The following is a 19,204-nucleotide window of genomic DNA, read 5'->3' as shown; positions in this document are numbered from 1 at the left end:
CTTGCTATAAGATATATATACATCTTGCTACTCTTGAAATTATGAGGAGTTTGTCCTGGCATCATTTAACGAGAGATTTCTATAGATATGGACGGATTGTGTGGTATTCAATTCCTCGTATGCGTGATTTTCAACATGGTCAACACGATCAGGTGTTGAACTTTGTTGGAAACTCTCTCTACTGGTGATATCGTATGATGGTTGGTCATTTCCCTTCTCATTTCTCTTTTTTCTGAATTGTGAAATATGTTATTAATGGTTTTGAACCACACTGTCTTTTGAAATTTCATAGATTCAAAGAATATATAAATATTTCATATTACATTTAGAATGCTATATACTGTATACTTGATATATCCGACACACAACCAAAAATGTATATCAGACTGTGGACAATAAATAGAAGCCATGATTTATACTGATTTGTATCTTCTAGTTTCATCTGTCAAATATACCTGATAAGACAAAGTACCGTGAAACAGAATCCTACATTGAGAAGTAAAGAAATGACCAATCCTGCTGTCAGTCCGTCAACTTTGCCTCTATCTTCCGTGTATGCGTCTATGGAAGGCAGTGGAACAAAACCTTCCAAATAAAAAATATATCTTTAACATATTTAAACTCAACTTATCAGAAGATTTTCTAAAACATGAACAGAAATTTGAAAATGTAGCATAATGTAAAATATTTAACATGTTGCATGAAACTTTCAATAATTTCATTATTGTGCCTATTTTTCTGTACATATACCTACCTTAGCTCATATGGCAATTAAATTTAAAAAAAATAGTAAGCACATCAATTCATAATTATTCATTCTGGAGAAGAATGCATTTAAAGATTTTTTTTCAAGTAGATGAGTCAATTAATTCTTTACTTTTTTAAATGTAACAATAAATACACAATTAAAATTGTTCTAACACATTAATTTCTCGTTTTACCATATAATTAAAATCAGTGAATAACTATTTTCACCCCTTCTCTCTCTCTCTCTCTCTCTCTCTCTCTCTCTCTCTCTCTCTCTCTCTCTCTCTCTCTCTCTCTGATTAAAAATAATTGTTGAAGGTGGTAAAAGAGATTTCTTTATAGCAAAATAAAACAGTTTTTGAATGAAAATACCCAACAGTTCTTACGGTGAAGGACTTTCATTACAGTTTTGAAAAATGCGCAGTAAAAAAATAGAAAATTATCATTTCAAATTAATATAAGCCCTGACAAAATGAAGTAATAAAATTGTAAATGCCATTAGCTTAAACCTTCAATACAGGTAGCAAGTACACGTTCCAAAAAATCATTGAAAGTATTAATGTAAAAAATATCCAAATTCACCTTTTAAACTTTGACATGTATCACCCTCGTAATCCTCCTGACAACCACTAGGACAACTTCCATTTATAATGTTACAAATCTCGTTCTTCAGACAGTTTGAACTACAGAGTTCTTCACAGTTATAACCATAATGTCCAGAGGAGCACGCTATAAATATACCAATGGATTACAAATGTTTGATATATTTTATATAAAGTCTATATATATTTTAAATATATTACATGAATTGTAAAACTGAAGAGTTCAAATTTAAAAGATTTCTGCTTAGCAATTATTTAATATTCATTAGATTAATATTATTGAAATATACCTTTGGAACAATTTCTTCCCATCAATCCTTTGTTGCACGTGCATAGTCCATTAACATTATTACATATAGAATGGCAATTTACAGAACACTTCTGGGAGCAATTTTTACCGAAGAATCCCTGGCCACAAGCTGCATATTAAAAAGAAAACTAAAAAAAAAACGTGAAATGTGAAGATAATGAACAAGGATTTTAAGTCTACATGACTGTAAAACCCACTCATTAAAGAATAGAAGAATTATTAGAATTTATTAGGATATAAAACTTCGGTTTTTCAATATTCAATATATATGTTCGAAAAGTTCTTGGACGATGTCAATCTTTGTTATATTACTCACTAGAAATTAAAAATAAGCACAATATAATATGTGAAAATATTTGTTTTGTTGATATGTGAAGTTTCATTCATTCGGAGCACACTAAACGTTATTTTAACGTCAAAACATAGCGTCAACAATTTCTAAATGCTATCCCTATACATTTCTCACACTATAATCCAATGCCCAATCATTAAATCATTTTTCCTAATACTTGACATATATTTTGTTCAGAATTGCTTTCGTTATATAGTTTCCTTTGCTTATGTTTTAATTTATTTTATTTCTAAGGATAAGCAAGTCTGAAGCACCCGTGTCTTTCCTTGACGTTCCAACTTTTTAAAGTTGCTGTTAAGATTTTTAGTTACCCGTTTCTTCACAGATTGTCCTCATCCGATACATGGTATCTGTCACTCAAATGCTGCCTGTACTATTTGTAAACACACGCACAACTCGTTTTTGACATATTTTTTTTAACCCTCCAACATTTATACGTTTTACGTTTATTCAGGTTTTTTACTAATTAAAAGACAAAATTGCATCGTTATCTGCTGCTCCGTGACGTTCTAAAACGTCATCGTTTTTTGTCGTTTTTAGTAAGGACTACCTATCTTCTCCATTTGATTTCTTTTCAACAAAGCAAAATATAAAGTCATTTTTGGAATACAAATCGATGTAACAATTCTACAAAATTTGGATAACATATGACGTCAAATGAAAAAGATATGACAGAAGTCCACGAACTTTTTGAACAACCCTCGTGTGATACAGTAACTTACGAGCATCACATTTGCCGCCTTGAAATCCTGCCTGACATCCATGAGTACAATGACCATCGACATGGTGACAGGTTTCATTGTTCAAACAATTACCACTGCAGAACCCTTCACACTTGACACCAAATCGACCATCACTACATACTGGTTAACATGAAAATAGGCTTGTTTGTGTCAGAATCATACATTTAATCAATTACACTTTTTTCAAAAATAAAATACATCACACCACCTTTGCCTTAAAGTTTAAGCATATATCAATGTTTTTTAAGATAATTAAAAGGTTAATATGTAACCTATAGAATATCCTTGTAAATTTATGCATGTAAAATAAGGACATATGATGAAGTACTAACGTATGTTGCATTTATCATTTCTCCATCCTGGCATGCAACCATAATCACAAAAACCAGTTATGTAATTACAAGATTTGTTCACACATTGGCTGCTGCATCTTCCAGAACAATTTAGACCGAATGCACCAGGTTCGCAAGCTGAAAAAAAAAGACAAGAGAAAATGCGCAAAGTATCAAATTTGCCTTAAAGGCCAAAGCTTTGTGTTTTCAAATTCTTCGAAATTTTAAAATATATCAAACAAAATACCCTAATATGTATGAAAAAATGGGCAGTTATTAAACAAAAAAAAAATCAACCACTAACTGTATTTAACAGCTAGGAGAATTTTAAGGGTTGATTATTGATGTCTTAATATTTAACACTTATCATGCGTCAGCAGAACTTCAGCTAATCTACGGCTTTAAAAATGTTTAATAATTAAAAGAAAAAAAAGTTCAGTGTTTGTTGTTGTAACAGTTCCTTGAATAAACTTATATGAAACCACGACTTCATTATGATTTTGACCAATTTCATGATCATTTCTAAGGATTGAAAAAAGACATAAATGGTATTCTAAACCACAGCTAATGATAAATGTGATGTCTTTAAGTATCCAATCGTCAACTTCCCCTATTTATGCAGCAAAATACGTTCATAACAAACTTGCATATAGGGTCTATATATCTCATTGATTCACTACCCAAGAGCTTTTTCTACCTATAAACACCTTCTGAAACGAAGTAAGTTATTGACAAACAACTTGATAAAATATTTGAAGATAACGAACCGTATTCAATATCAAACGTCCATAAAACAATACAAAATAGGAGCAGAGAAACATGAATTTCCAAAACCACAGAGGTGGGATCAGGTGCCATGGAAGAGTGAGCAAGAATATCAGCAGTTTCGTTTAAAGTCATCATTTCGTAAGTTTTATGGTAGAAACAATGTCCTTTTCAGCAAATACAATTTATTATTAAGTCAAATGCTGATTGACGTTTATCATACAAATTGTTTGTCCATTATTTTGACTACGAATTGACTACGAATTTTCCCTTTATTTCCCGGTCATGACAAGGAGGACACGGTGAGTACAGTATACAGTATACAGTATACAGTATTTTATGTTTCTAATTGCCATCATTCGGCAGCGGAAATTTCGTTTAATCAGCCATTTATTACATAAATTATAAAAGGTCAAAAATGTTTCTGCGCTTTCTTAAGATACTCCTAAAGTTTAGGAAGTGACATCCCTGAGACCAAGATTTATAATATATGAGTATTCTTAAAATAATGAGATGAACATTCTTAAATAATAAGATGTATTAAGATGTACTCAATCCATTACTACATTAAAGAAAGTTATAAATATGCTTGGATTGAGGTTGAAAGTAAAAAAAAAAAATATACATCTGCTATGGCAACATTACCATAGAATTTCAAAACAAGAAACACAACAAGACAGAATTTTACTTACTTTCGTTGCACAAAGTTCCCTTAAAGCCTTCTTTACATCCATTCATACATTTCCCATTAATCTTATCACAGGTTTTATTTTGAAGGCAGTTTCCACTGCATAGTTTTACACAATTTTCTCCATATGTACCGAAATCGCAGCCTGAAAAATTTTATAAAGATGACCGTCGAAAAAGGATGCTTTTTACCCAGAAGCACCTTATCCCAACATTTTCATTTCCAATTTCCCGTGCCTTTTGCTCTGTTCAATAATTTGTATTTTGCTATTGTTGTTGTTGTGTTTGCTGTTGTTTGTTGTTTTTGCTGTTGTTTGTTGTTTTTCTAAGCGATCACTGTTCGTTATATTCACCTATTGCAATATAAAGCTGTAAATATCGGTTATACATGCCCTTCTCAGATGCAGACAAAAACGAAACGTGCCATTCAAATCCTAAAATGTTTGACTAAATTGCACTGAACACACAGTTGTCATAAAAACAGTCATATAATTTTGGTTTTCAAAATCATACAAAGTAAAATGAACCCTAAAAGCGTTATCATTGCCAGAAATTGATCTAACTACACTTTACACTTTAATCATATAAAGACAATTCAAATAAAAATTCACAATAAATTATATTCATAAAGCTTGTGTTGCATTTAGATGACGCTATCTTAAATCGACTTACAATCTACTTCACTTATTTATAAATAAATGAGGTATAAGGTTAGCAGAATCGTGAATTCTATCTCAGATCAGATAATAATTTTCCATACTTAAATTTTCTCATTTATAATCATCCCTGGTCCTATCTGACTGTCTATCTTTATTTCTAACGAAAGGATTTCTAATGGATTTTTTTTTCTAGATTTGTGACTTTTAAAAAAAGTAATTTCTCAGATTATTAATTGACACAAGTAAACATTATCTAATTGGTACATGTTTCCTTATTATGGCACATCAGAAAATAAAAAAAAATTAAACATTTACCGTCATAAAATGATAGATATCTAGCAACAGAAATGATAAGGATAAGATTATGTACAGAAATATGTGTACGAGTATATTACCTTGTTCACATTTAGAGCCTCTATAACCCGGTGTACATCCGTCATCACACTCCCCACTTTCTTTGTTGCAATCCCTCTGCTTTGCACAGTATCCACTACAATTGTTTTCACAGTTTTTGCCGTACGTTCCATAAATACATGCTTTAAAGCAAAATATTTCTTTCATTATTTAAATTTTGTCCAAATTTATTGCATAAATTTTAAATCAAAATTCATTTTCAAATCTTAAAAAAAAGGGATGGCAACTCGTAACCAGTTAACCGATTACTATGGCGGAAAGATCGTTAGTTGGAACAATAATAGAATATATGTAAAAGTGAACACCATTTTCCTAAAAATTCACTTTTATAAAGATATATCTACAGGAATGTTAATTTCGCGTTTAACGAATCTTTATACGCTGAACAGGCTTATAAAGTGCATCACGGCTCTTCGGATGACAGGGATAATTGGTCAGTTTGTATAGTCTGCAATGTCTGTATAGTCTGCAATGTCCTCATCGGCAAATACAATCTACAATTAAATGCTGATTGGCGATTTTTCATATCAATTATTAGGCCTTTAATAGCACACGGAATCAATGAAGCACTTATGCGTTTTTAATTTCCTGATCATGAAATGGAACATTCGGCGTGTGTGACCGGTCGGCAGGGTATGTTCACTCCTTCATGGCACCTAATCACACCTTTGCTGTTTAGAGGCCCATGTTTCCCCTGCTCTAGATTTGTATTGTTTGAATGGACTTTTCGACTTAAATTAATGTTCGTTGCCTCCATAAAAAATTAGTGCACTTTTTGGCCGCGGTAAAATGTGAAAAATGAATTTTTAAATTAAGCGTAATATTTTATCTCACATCATCATTTCTTATTTAAACCATAACATTCAACAAGTTATAGCGTTGAAATTTATGCATATAAAAAGCATGAAGCTTTACAATGAAGTAGGGGTCAGACGACTGAATTAATATAGTAAATATCAACAGTCTCGTTTAAAGTCATCATTTCGTAAATTCTATGGTCGATACAATGACCTTGTCAGCAAATACAATTTATCATTGAGTCAAATGCTGACTGACGTTTTTCATACCAATTGTTAGTCCATTATTTATACACTGAATTGACGACGGATTATTTTTTTTCCCGTTATTTCCTGATCATGACAACGAGCACACGGCGGGTGTGACCGGTCGGCAGGGGATTCTCACTCCTCCATGGCACCTGATCCCACCTCTGATGCTTCAGAGGTCCGTGTTTGCTCTGCTCTTATTTTGTATATTGTTTAATGGACGTCGAGATTGAATACTGTTCGTTATCTCCATATCCTTCCATAGAGGACAGGTACATGTATTCATTTCAAAGCCCCTTTTTCTGTGGAAAAGACAGAATACGAATTATATGTTCGGAAAATTTCAGTGAAAGTATTTTAATATATTATTGAAGCATATGTTTTCATCTTAACGATTTGCAACAACATAGTATAAATTTTGATCATACGTTACGTTATTAGGGGTCACAAGAAGCTAGAATATTAAATCTTTGACGGTTTCTTTCTCAAATAAGAGAATATTTTGATACGAAATATTGAACAAAGTATAGTAAAAATAATGTTCCAAATAATATGCACCCTATGAATTTTTGCAAAACGGCACCATTAAGGACTTGGAGAGGTGGCCCCTAAATATTTTTATTCAGGATATTTCTCCAACGAAAAGAAATCTGTGAATAGGTGTTAAACAAAGTCTTTAAAATCACAAGACCTTTCATTTGAAATCAAGAAAAAGGGGCTGACCCCTCAAATTAGGGGCCCGGAGGGGCCAAAAAGCTTTAATCTTTAAATCTTCAATGATCAATATTTTGTAATACATTACTGAAGCAAAGGTATTCCTCTTAACGATTTGCAACAACATATTAAAAATTGTGATCATATGTTACGCAATAAGGGGTCCCAAGGGGCCAGAATGCTAAATTTTTATAGCCTTATATCTCGAAAAAGGGAATGTTTGGCTAAGCCATATTCAACGAAAAAGGAACGGAAAAGGAACACTTAATGTCATTCTCTTTTTATAAATATCTCGGTCATAATCACATCTCATCTTATCGAGAAATCCAACGGAAGACCCAATCGTTGCCTACAACGAGATCTCATCTAGTTATTGATCTTTTCGGTTGGTGTAAGATACTCTCGTTAATCTTACTTTCATTGCAAAAAAATCCCATCCATCCCGTACGACATCCCTCACAATGACCAGTCACATGATTACAGAAATTATTTCTGCATCCATCTGAACATATTCTCCTACATTCAGCTCCGTAATATCCAGCTGGACAAGCTGAAATAGTCAACATATAAAACAATATCATAACCCTTTTTTTAAACAATTGATTGTGCGATCTATCTGCATATTTACAATAAGGTTTTTAGGTACTTTAATTTATGTATGATAGTTTACTTTTATTTTCATGAAACATGTGAAACGAGTATTTTGTTTTATTTACACACACACACACACTCTCTCTCTCTCTCTCTCTCTCTCTCTCTCTCTCTCTCTCTCTCTCTCTCTCTCTATATATATATATATATATATATATATATATATATATATATAAACTGTAACTTTTTATTCGCGAGAACTTTATTTTCGCGTAATTACGCGAGACTGTGTGCTCGCGAAAATTTAGTATTAGTATTCTTTTAGATTATATAGAGCAATAACTACAATTCGTGAAAATTATGTCTCGCTTATCAAGAGGCAATGACTATCTCGCGAAAATAAGGTGTCGCGAAAATTTAGTGATCTACAGTATCTTTGTCATTAAATACATGTGTTTAATTTTGAATACGTATATATCTACATTTTTGCATGCCTCGTCCTACTCCTGGTGATCAGTCTTTCAATGAATTTAAATCTACTCTATGTAATGAAGATTTCACATGAGTTTCAATTTTTTCTGGTTTATTGATTCTTGAGAAGAGTTTTAAAAGATACTAACAAACTTTTACTCAATCTCGATAGGTTACCCTTGAAAAAGGGGATGCTTTGTAGCAAGTAAAGTTGAAATTGACACGGTGGTTCTTGAGAAGAATTTTAAAATGTGGAACAAATCCAGGACGAACGGACAGACAGGCGCACAAATTGTGTTAAAAAAATCCCACTTAAGCTTTTAGCTCAGGTGTGCAAAAATAAAGACCACAAAGAAGTTTTAGTACCATAAAGGTGCCTTCCTTCCATGCATTTATTAGATTTATGAGTCTCGGGCAGCGCACCCTATTAAAAAACATACACACGCAAATAAACAAAACAGAAAAAGCAAAATGTTTTTGGACTAATTTACCATCTGTACACTTGTCCCCAGTCCAGCCGTCTTTACATCCAACACAAGTCCCATTAGTTATGTAACACATCCTCTCTTGACAATTAGTAGGACAGGTTTCATTGCAGTTGAATCCATAAACACCATCCTCTTCACAACCTTAAAAACACATTTATCTTTCAAGATATCTTGGCATTTATCGATCTCATGTTTAAAATTTCATTAACGATCAATTAAGATAATCTTCAATGAAAAGAAATAAATTTACCTTGTACTGTGACTTCACACAGCTGGATGTATGTAAATAGCAGATTGTCAGGTATGAATATACTTTATGTACAATCAATTAATATAATCTTCAATAAAAAGAATTAAAATTACCTTGCACTATAACTTCACAAAGTTGTGTGTATGTATAATGTTTATTGTCGGGATACGTCACACCAGGAATTCTTTCATTGTAGAAAATTACGTATCGTCCAAATGAAACACATACATGTGTAACGTTAAGATTGGGTAACTCTGGCCCATTGTGACTGTAACACAAGTAAGCCTCGTGTAACAAACTGAAGTCTGTACTGTTAGAGATGTAGAGTTTGTATCCATACATGCGCTCTCTCTGTCGTTGTTCTATATTATAACAAAAAAAATAAAACTAAGAAGGAATTACAAATGCAAGACATCTTACTGTATTTTGAAACTACTTAAGTACAAAAATCACGTTCTTTTATTTGTAGACTAGTTTTAAATTTATATAATGTAGAATTATTTTTATAAACTCATTCATGTGAAGAAACCCCTGGTCTGGATTCAACTCATCCTTCTTCACCTGCATACGGAGTTTATGTATCTCAGTTGATTCGATACGCAAGAATATGCTCTACGTATAAGCAATTTCTATAACGAGGTAAATTATTGAAGTTGATGAAACAAGAATATCAACAGTCTCGTTTAAAATCATCATTTGGTAAGTTCTATGGTAGATACTATGACCTTGTTAGCAAATACAATTTACCATCGAGTCATATGCTGACAGGGGTTTTTCATACTAATTGCTAGTCCATTACTTAAACACTGAATCGACGACGGAATTTTCCGTTAGGTCCCGATCATGACAAAGAGCACACGGCGCGTTTGACCGTTCAGCAGGGGATGCTCACTCCTCCATCGCTCCCGATCTTACCTCAGATGTTTTAGAGTTCCGTGTTTCTTAAGCTTCTATTTTGTATTGTTTAATGGACTTTTGATCTTGAATACTGTTCTTTATTTCCATTTGTTTCAATCGATATATCAACAGTGTTTTTTCAAATAACAATCACTACATTGAATTAACATTTGCTGTATTCTTCTACTTCAACAATTATAAGATTGATTTGAATGCTATTTTGTTTGTACGCAGGCGCAGAAATAAATACAAAAATCCCGCGCTATTATGTGACGTCAGAATTAGAGTACAAAGACGTTTATTAGAATATAACGATAAAGGGTAACAAGATTTCAACACTGAGTATATTTTTGCTGCTTATAAGAATTGAAATTGTAGATATAAGAAAAATTGAGTGTGGATTGAGTTAAGTGTGCTGATGAAATATTCATACGTGACCATTTTGCGTGATTTACACACCAATAACTCACAAAAAAAAACTTTCAGGTATACCTTTACTCAGATGACAAAAAATTCCACTGATAAAGACGAAAAACCACCTATTGCACATTGTACACTTATAACTCCTGTGCTAAATTCCAATTTCAAATAACTAAGGTCAATGACCTACTTTTCATGCTAGTGACCCCTTAGTATTTCTCGAAAAATACCTCAATTTTTCACACTGTGACCATTTTTTCTTCCCTCACAAAATATTACAAGCAACAAAGCTCTTTAAATAATGAAGTATTATAGCAATGAAACAGCATTGCTTCATATAAAGAAACAATTAGAGTTTGGTCCATAAACTTGATAATTATTACAGTCCAAATTTCCTCTGTCATATTTAAATTTTTTCCCATTTTTTAAAAATTACAAAAATCTAAATGATAAGAACTCTAAACTAGAAGATCTGCTATTGCAAGCAATAGCTTATGTCGCCCCAAACTTGACAAGACTTTCATTTTTTGTCATCACTAATACAATACCCGTTATAGCTAAGCTTGTAAACCCATCACCTCATATCAGTCCCTTCAGTATTTTGATTTAAAAATCAAAGTTAAAGAATTATCACTTTTCCCCTGTTTCAATGGCAACTATTGACAATTTCAATTTTAAAATCCAATGAGCACAATTACAGATACTAATCATTACAACAACAAAGTTTCATGAAGAATGTCAAAGGTACCAGAGAGAACACTCGCGGACGAAATTTGTCGCTTTTTGCAGGTTTCCATGACAACGGTAGCCATTTTGAAACTGAATGACCACACAACACAGCTACAACCAGCGATCCTCCTTTGAGGAAGGTTTCAGGAAGATTATCCCAGCCATCTCCGAGAAACTGCTTGTATAACAAAAACATGCGTACAATCGCAATATGTCGTCCCCGACTTCGTTCGGGGCGACATAATTATCTATTAGCGAAGGTTACTTTTGTTGTCCTAATTCTAATGGTATTAACATTATTTGGGGTCAATGATCAAATTAATGAGATATGTTGTCTGAAATGGTTTTAGTTTACATTTTTTTATTTCATAGCTTTCAATTATCGAAAAAATTCATTAACTTTAACACACAAAATATTTGCAAAATGATTTCTAAAAATACATGTAACCTTTACATCGTGACTAATAATGCAAGAAATAAATCATTTTGAAAATAATGAAAAATCAAAAATTGTGTCCGAATTTCCTCTGCATTACCTATACCATACATTGACTTTTGTTCCTTTATATTTTCTTCAAATAATCAAACATTAATTTTTTAAAATTGATATTGAGTTAAAACTTTAACTCATTTTATCCATTTAGAACATTTTTTTATTAAACACATTATACTTCCTTTCTGTTTTCTAAAACGTCATCCTAAAAACATTCCTTTGTTATTTTCTCAGTGAATGTCTGTTAGTGCCGAGTATATGAGTTTTAGACAAAATTGGAAGCTCTCCCCGACAGGTTGTGGGCCCCCATAATTCTATTTGTGAAAAATCTCGAAAGGGATTTCAACAACATGCTTTAAATCAATCTAGAGCAGACTCTCTTACCATTACGCCACGCTGGCTTATTTTAAAAGTGAAGATAACAACGAGTGATCGATCTCAAAAAAATTATTAACAATACAATTATGAAAAGAGTGCATAAAACATTGACCCATGGAAATTTCGGAGGAGGGATCAGGTGCCAGGGAGAAGTAAGCATCCTCTGCTGACCTTTGCACCTGCTGTGGGCCCTATGTATTTATCGGGTAGACGGAATTCTTCGTAGTCAATTTAGTAAAAAAAAAGATAGCAACTCTTAACAATTGGATAATAAGCACATTATTTAAAACATGACTAATTTCTTAGCTTTGTTCGCTAACAAGGTCATTATTTAAAAAATAAGGTATCATTTTTAAATATCTATCGGGTTATAAATATGCGTTTTTCATGAGATCAAAGAAGAAGCCTTAGGGCTTTATGGTAAACTATCTCGAACCAATCTGTATTTAGCCCAAAAGATGTTTTTAAAATTATACCTTATTACTTATCTTTACATTGTGAGTTATATTTTTATTGGCCTTATCATAATTTTCAACATGTGAAATTATTTATTTTTCAAACTGTAAAAAAAAAACAACTTTAATTGTAAATTGATAATACTCCGTCCATTTATCTGAATTGAAAACCACTGCTATTTTTTCCCTCTTCTCCGCTAATAAAGGAGCACAATTAGAGCCCATTAGAATTTCAACAGTTTGGAAGAAAAGATGGTCTCCTAACATGATCCCCAAAGACTGCATAAGTACTGCCTGTGAAGAACTCCATTATCTTTCTTATACATATATTAAATTCAGAGTCATTGTGTGTGCAATCAGAGTAGTTTTTACGAAATATACGGAGATAACGAACATTATTTAAGTATTTGAGCTGATGACAAATTACAAGATGTATCAGTCTATGATATCAATAAAATTCTTATCTTATTATAAGAATGTGATTGATTAATTTTGCTTATATTATACCTTTTAATATACCTGGCTTCTTCGAACAAGAGAAGCTCGATCAAAATGCTAGCTATCTTCCTCCAAATCGCATTTTTGGATTGAGCAAAAATCTCTTAATGATTAAATAAATTTTTTGTGCACTGGTGTTTTCAAAGAGTAAAGAATTGAAGGAATTTATTTAAATTATTTAAATTTCGTTGGATTTATGTGTTTGTTTGTTACTTACCATATTCGGTACCATAAAGTCTGAAGTAAATCTCTACGTCATAGATACTTTTGACTTTTTGGAGATCCACATACCACCAAGCTGGATTTGAACTATCAGTAGTAGAACATGTGAATAAAGATCTGTCTACAGCATTCTGAGACACATCAGTTTTAGTGTATATTGTGCTTTGCTCTGTTGGTTTATGTGCCGATATATCGTCTGAAAATACACACAAAGTCGATTTGAAATCAGAAAAAAAATATTTACAGAGAGTCAAAGAAATACAAAATAAGTCTTAGTAGCAACGCATGTTAATAAGTGCCCGATGCACATGGTTCACTAGTGTATAACGCTTATGGTGACCCTACAATAAAAGTAAAGACTTCAACTTTTATCACCAACTTTCTTTAATTGTATACAGTGTAGCAATATTATTATAACACCTGAATTTTTCGTTCATGTCTCCTAATTAAATAGATACACAAGCGTTGTACATGTATACACGATATATATGTTGGAACATTTTTTGAAACGAGTCAAGCTAGTAACCAACAGGTTGATGAAATAGGATATGAAAAGTCGCGTTTTCAGTCATCATTTCGTAAGTTTCGTAAGTTTTTGAAAATTAAAAATATGAAGGCCATGGAAGGGTCGGATGGAAAGTCAAAAGTTGCTCTAAAACGTCTTGTCACAGGTAATGCACATGGCAAATACGAAAACACTTTCTCTACTGAATCAATAGTTGACGGAATATTACAAATATTTGAAAAAAAAGTCAAATTTCAATGTCAGGGTCACATGATCAACAATCATAGTATATTTAAAAAGGTTAAATACGTCTTTACTATAAAAACTGTATCTTTTTTCTTTAAAATTTTTTACCAATTTATAGTAAAATTTAAATTCTTTTAAAGTAGGTCAAACTTCAGGTAAAGGTGAGAGAGTTAAAATTCATATTGTATTGGAAACGTCTCCTCAAAGGTCATGTCCATATAGTATATAGAAGCCATAATCTCTTCTCATTCAAAAGTTATGAACAAGATTAAAGTTATAATGAAAGGCGGACAGACGAATGAGATTTAATGTCCCCTTACTTTGGCGAAGGGGGGGGATGTAAAAATACAATGTACTTATGGAAATTATTACATACCTTCTACAGGTGCTCTGTAAACGCACACACGATTTCTTTTTTAGAAAAATAACGCCATTTGAAGAATCTCTGTCAGTCCAGTCAAACATTTCCCTGCCCAACCGCACTAATAAATACTTATCATTCTTAGTTCATTAATTACATATATTTTGGGTTTTTCTATAGATCGAGTTACGAAAAAGAAAACTGTAGTGTTTGAAATATTAAACTGCTCCTGAGAGAGTGCATTTGTATCTTTATACGTGGTGTTATTTATTTTATCATCTATTTATAGACTCCAGTCAGCATCATATATAGTGGAAAAGTGGTCAAAGCAAATACAAAACAAATCTACGAACCCCAAAAATGTTTCAAAAAGCAGTCATATGAACTTTAGACGTCAGTTAAATGCAGTGAAATATATATCATGTACATACGAAAGTCCAGAAGGCTCATTCGAGATTCGAGGTTCGAAATACGAAATTCGAGATTCCAAATACGAGATTCGAAATTCGAGATTCGAGATTCGAGTTTCGAGATTCAATATCCAGATTAACCAATCAAAAGCGGGTTCAACATTTGATTACTCCCCTTTATTATGATTTTGCTATCAAGAAATCATACAATATATTAATAACAAATGAGTCATTTGATAAAATTACAATGCAAGAAAGAGTGTTATATATATTAGAAGGAAATTTAAATTATCATTGAATTTTTGATCAGCAAAATATACTTCAATTTATATTATGGCGTCTTAAATATTAAATAGAATACATATATCAGGAGTATATAGATTTTTGTATTGTCTACTTTGTTTCCGGGATTGATAACATAAAAACAAAGTTATAAATAAGTGCCAAGTGTCTAAAGATTAACAATAACCCCACCCCTGCCGACCCCACCTGCCTATTTTCCAAACACACTTTGTAAAATTTGAAAGGCGACGTAGTATTGAAAAACAAAAATCGACTTCGTTTTCCTGATGGAGGAAATACATAAAAATTAAGCATTCAATTACTTATCTTAATCTAAGGCTTTGATTTCTTGAGTTAATTAAACATTATATATACAATACAGATTGGCAATATCAATTAAAATAAATGCGGCATTTATTTTATCTTATATCAATAGTAGATGGGTCTAAATTAGATGTAGAACTATAGCGTTATAGTTTTAAATTTTAGTCTCTGGCATACCAAAGACTAAAATATACTCGTGAAACCTTGTAACGCTACAGTTCAATTCAGCAGTCAAGTCTCACTGCACAAATGTACCCTTTATAAATGTAATGAAATATATACCCTTGAAATACTGTGCAGTGTAGAGACGATTCATAATACTAGTATTTCATATCTATTTATAATCAAATACAATATTCTCCCTCAGCAATGATCTTATAAAAAAAAAATAGTTGACCTACTTGTTCCGCACGTCAACAATAAGACCATATAATATTCCATATATACGTATTTACTATATTTTTTTATGAGAAAAATAAAATTATATATGTATTTTTCAAAATGTAATCCAAATTTTATTTTTATTTCTTTTTGATACATAAAACATTTTTTCTTGCATTATCATTTTAGCAAATGACCCATTTGTTATAAATCACTTTTGATTGGTTAGTTTGGATCTTGAATCTCGAAACTCGAATCTCGAATCTCGAATTTCGAATCTCGTATTTCGAATTTCGAATCTCGTATTTCGAAACTCGAATCTCGAATGAGCCTTCTGGGCTTTCGTATGTACAGCCATTGATATCAATAGAATTTATTTAAATAAATTCAGAGTGCAAGTTAATCATTCAATCAGGATCCAAATATGAGACTATGTAAATCTCAACTTTCATATTAAGAAATTTAATAATAAGTTTGAACTTTTATTATTTGCCATGACATATGATTCTAAAAATAATATCGTACTGTCTTTCTTCCTGGTTATTGTATACATTATCAAATGAAACAAAAGAAGTAAATACAACTGATGAAAATGGTAAAAAGAAATCATTTGATACAAACCGTATCCGAATGAGATATTCACAATGGAAAGCTTAAAAAGTAAACACGAGAAAATAAGACGCATATTCTGAACATGTCTTTCAGGTTTTACGATAGATTGCAGGGTGCAGTCAAGGACAACAACGTTTTATTTTTAGACCATTTAGTCAAGATAACATGCATGCTATGGCGAATATTATCATTTAAATTAAGTAAGCAAATGTTAGAAAACGTTTAAATCTTTAGTCATTGTAGGAACAAAAGGTTTTTCGTATCTTAAAATCACAAATCAGTCCCATATCAGGATCATGACATGTGGGCTAATTGAAATGTTATTTCGATTAAGAGGGTTTGGTATTTTTATAATAAATTTAAAAAAAAGTTTATTATATGAGGACAGTTTATTGTTTAAGTCATTTTATTTTATAACGTAATCAAGATATTTTCATTTCATGAACACTTGTGGTTGTGAAAATGGTTGACATTTACCAGAAAAATATCAATATTGATTGAATTGACGTTAAAGACAATGTAATACTTGATTTAAAATGAACAAATCTCAATTAACAACACTTGATGCTTAAAAATACACTTCACTTTCGGAAATCATTTCTAATCGATACTTTTTGAAAGTTAAGCAAACAAAATGATCACATATGATTGTACGAAACACTGCAAATCACTTTGCAAAGTATATCTGTAAAATCAATTTGGACAGAAAAGAATACATAAATCAACGTATATGCATGTATTTAACTTACACTGGCATAAACAGAAACAAATTAAGATATTTTGGTCCCCTGGTTTTCTATCAAAGGATAGCGCATATTTAGATGATTATTGATATATGACTTTACCTTAATGAGTATTAGATCAAGTTTCGTTCCGCCTAAATGATTTTGAATTTAATTAGGGCATTTTTAATCTTTAATGAAACAAGACTGCATTTGCTACTAGTGAACTAGTATTGCTTTTTCGATATACTCAGAATGCTTGCTTCTTTTATTTTGTTCTCTCCTTGTTCAGGTTGTGTAAGTTTTGTCACTACATATTATAGTCAATTGGAAAAAGACTCATGTAAAAGTATATTTCATGATTATTCCATATATAAGTACAGAATCTAAAAAAAAGAGTTGTCTTGTTGGGGATATTTTGAATCTGGGATCATACACATGTGAAAACTCATGGTATTCTCAGAATTAATGTGGAAGACAAATTGCAGCTTCAATGTCTCCCTTAATTTTCTTCAATCGGCATTTTCTTACAAGCATAAGTATTGTTGCTACTACTTTTATCAGTTCTATTGCCCGTCTAAAAAGTATTCATAAAAATTATGTTTTTTATCGTAAATCACTGCAAACGAAGTGTGTTTCTTAGTATCTTGAGACTACGTTTACTTATATTAGGTCTCTTCGGATTTGGTTACATACTAAGATTTTTATGTCCGAGTGACTTGTTTAAGTATGTATTTTAAATTTGTATATAAGCTTTGTTATAATAATAAAATTCAAAATTTACTGTAAATTAGTTGTCAATTTACATTTATAATATACAATATAATATATATAAATAAATGTACTTCTTCATGTATATAGAAGGAGCATATGTAAGATAACTCATAATGATCAATCTTCTTAAATTTTCAAGTAATGCAAAGAAAAGGGTACGGTTTGTGCTTTATTGTTCCCTAAAAATTTGATATTCTTAAAAAAAGTTATGAAATTGGCTTTAACAAGAGTTGCGTAGAATATCATAAATTATCAAAGAATATGGAATGGAGGAGGAATTTGTGGAAATATGACGTCATTAATTTGGTGCATTTCTTAGTTAAATGCAAAAAAGCCTCTGAATGACTCATTTGTGTGCTTATTTTCCTTTAGAGAATAGTCTGCCACCGTCGCCCACTTCAGTTTTTGGATATATTATGTAAACTGCTTTGAAAAATCACATACCTCATATCTCAAAGTCTTTCTGGGCGACGGTTGCAGAGTATGTTTTCTGAAAGAAAACTTCCCCTGAAAATTGATGTCTTCTGCAACAAGAAATTACGAGAAAAAGCAAAAGTTATTGATGTCACAGTTAAGATTTTGTGTATTCTTACTGCATGGAATTCCTATGAATCAGACAGAATTAATTTTAATTTCTTATATCACTTTCATGAAAAGTACAGGGTTTAATTTGTATTGAAAATGTACCTTGTTCTTTGTAAACATAGCACGAATACGAACCCCAGGAAATTCTGGAGGTAGGAAGAGTTATAATCCCCCGTTGACCTCTCTCTTCCGCCGTGCTCCCTTTATTTGATCAAGTAGACGGACCATTCAGAAGTCAAATTAAGTATAAAAACAAAGGTCGAACTATTGGTGTAAAACACGTTAGCCAAAATACAACTGAGTATTTCAAATAAATCACACTCGCTAATTAGGTAATTATAACGTCTAAAAATTTACAAGAAACTCTATTTAAATATGTTGTTTAAGTTGCTAACATCATTGTATGCGTAAGTAGTTAAAATAATTAATCAGACTCAGACCAAGTTCTTGAATGGGTTGGGAGACATAATCTTATAATATATGTAGGTCTCTAAAGTCCGATGGTCACGCCAAAGTCCGATGGTCTGCGGCAAACCCCGATGGTTCGACACGCCAAAGTCCGATGTTGCAGAAACAATTAACGTTTATGACGTCATAGTACTACTGCGCAAAAATGCGATGCCGCCCCATGCCAAGGCCCGATTGATTAAAATAAATACAAATAAATATTAAATTAAAAGACTAACCCTAATCTTTTGGATATAGGTGCGAGACTAACACTTATCAGTCGAAAAATGTG

The 19,204-nt window shown here is 31.8% G+C and overlaps 1 protein-coding gene across 3 annotated transcripts; it reads right to left on the bottom strand.

The window, feature by feature from the left end:
* LOC134242568 (multiple epidermal growth factor-like domains protein 10) lies at positions 1–16,487 on the bottom strand. Of its 3 annotated transcripts, none has more exons than XM_062724665.1 (11): positions 16,394–16,487; positions 13,259–13,459; positions 9,285–9,533; positions 8,925–9,062; positions 7,787–7,921; positions 3,087–3,224; positions 2,734–2,874; positions 1,640–1,768; positions 1,330–1,476; positions 456–585; positions 1–232 (listed from the first exon to the last, which is right to left on the bottom strand). In XM_062724665.1, exons 1-11 carry the CDS (start codon positions 16,455–16,457, stop codon positions 40–42), a joined length of 1,665 nt encoding a protein of 554 aa, XP_062580649.1. In that variant the 5' UTR covers positions 16,458–16,487; the 3' UTR covers positions 1–39. The 3 variants fall into 3 exon arrangements, with proteins under 3 accessions (XP_062580649.1, XP_062580650.1, XP_062580651.1); XM_062724666.1 differs by having other exon boundaries at positions 113–232; positions 473–585; XM_062724667.1 differs by having other exon boundaries at positions 113–232; positions 491–585.
* Positions 16,488–19,204: the final 2,717 nt, after the last annotated feature.

Source organism: Saccostrea cucullata, unplaced genomic scaffold (assembly GCF_032062105.1).
Source record: "Saccostrea cucullata isolate Sc308-1 unplaced genomic scaffold, CSIRO_AGI_Scuc_v1 ctg2686, whole genome shotgun sequence".
Taxonomy (NCBI): Eukaryota; Metazoa; Mollusca; class Bivalvia; order Ostreida; family Ostreidae; genus Saccostrea; species Saccostrea cuccullata.
The sequence above is the reverse complement of the archived record's forward strand: the minus strand, read 5'-3'. Positions and strand labels throughout refer to the sequence as shown.

Excerpts from the sequence above, each read along its gene's own strand:
- LOC134242568 (XM_062724665.1), bottom strand. The coding sequence starts at position 16,457 with ATGCGTCTTATTTTCTCGTGTTTACTTTTTAAGCTTTCCATTGTGAAT. Across the intron at positions 13,460-16,393 it reads GAATATCTCATTCGGATACG|ACGATATATCGGCACATAAA; the intron begins GTTTGTATCAAA and ends GTGTATTTTCAG. Across the intron at positions 2,875-3,086 it reads AAATGATAAATGCAACATAC|TATGTAGTGATGGTCGATTT; the intron begins GTTAGTACTTCA and ends CATGTTAACCAG.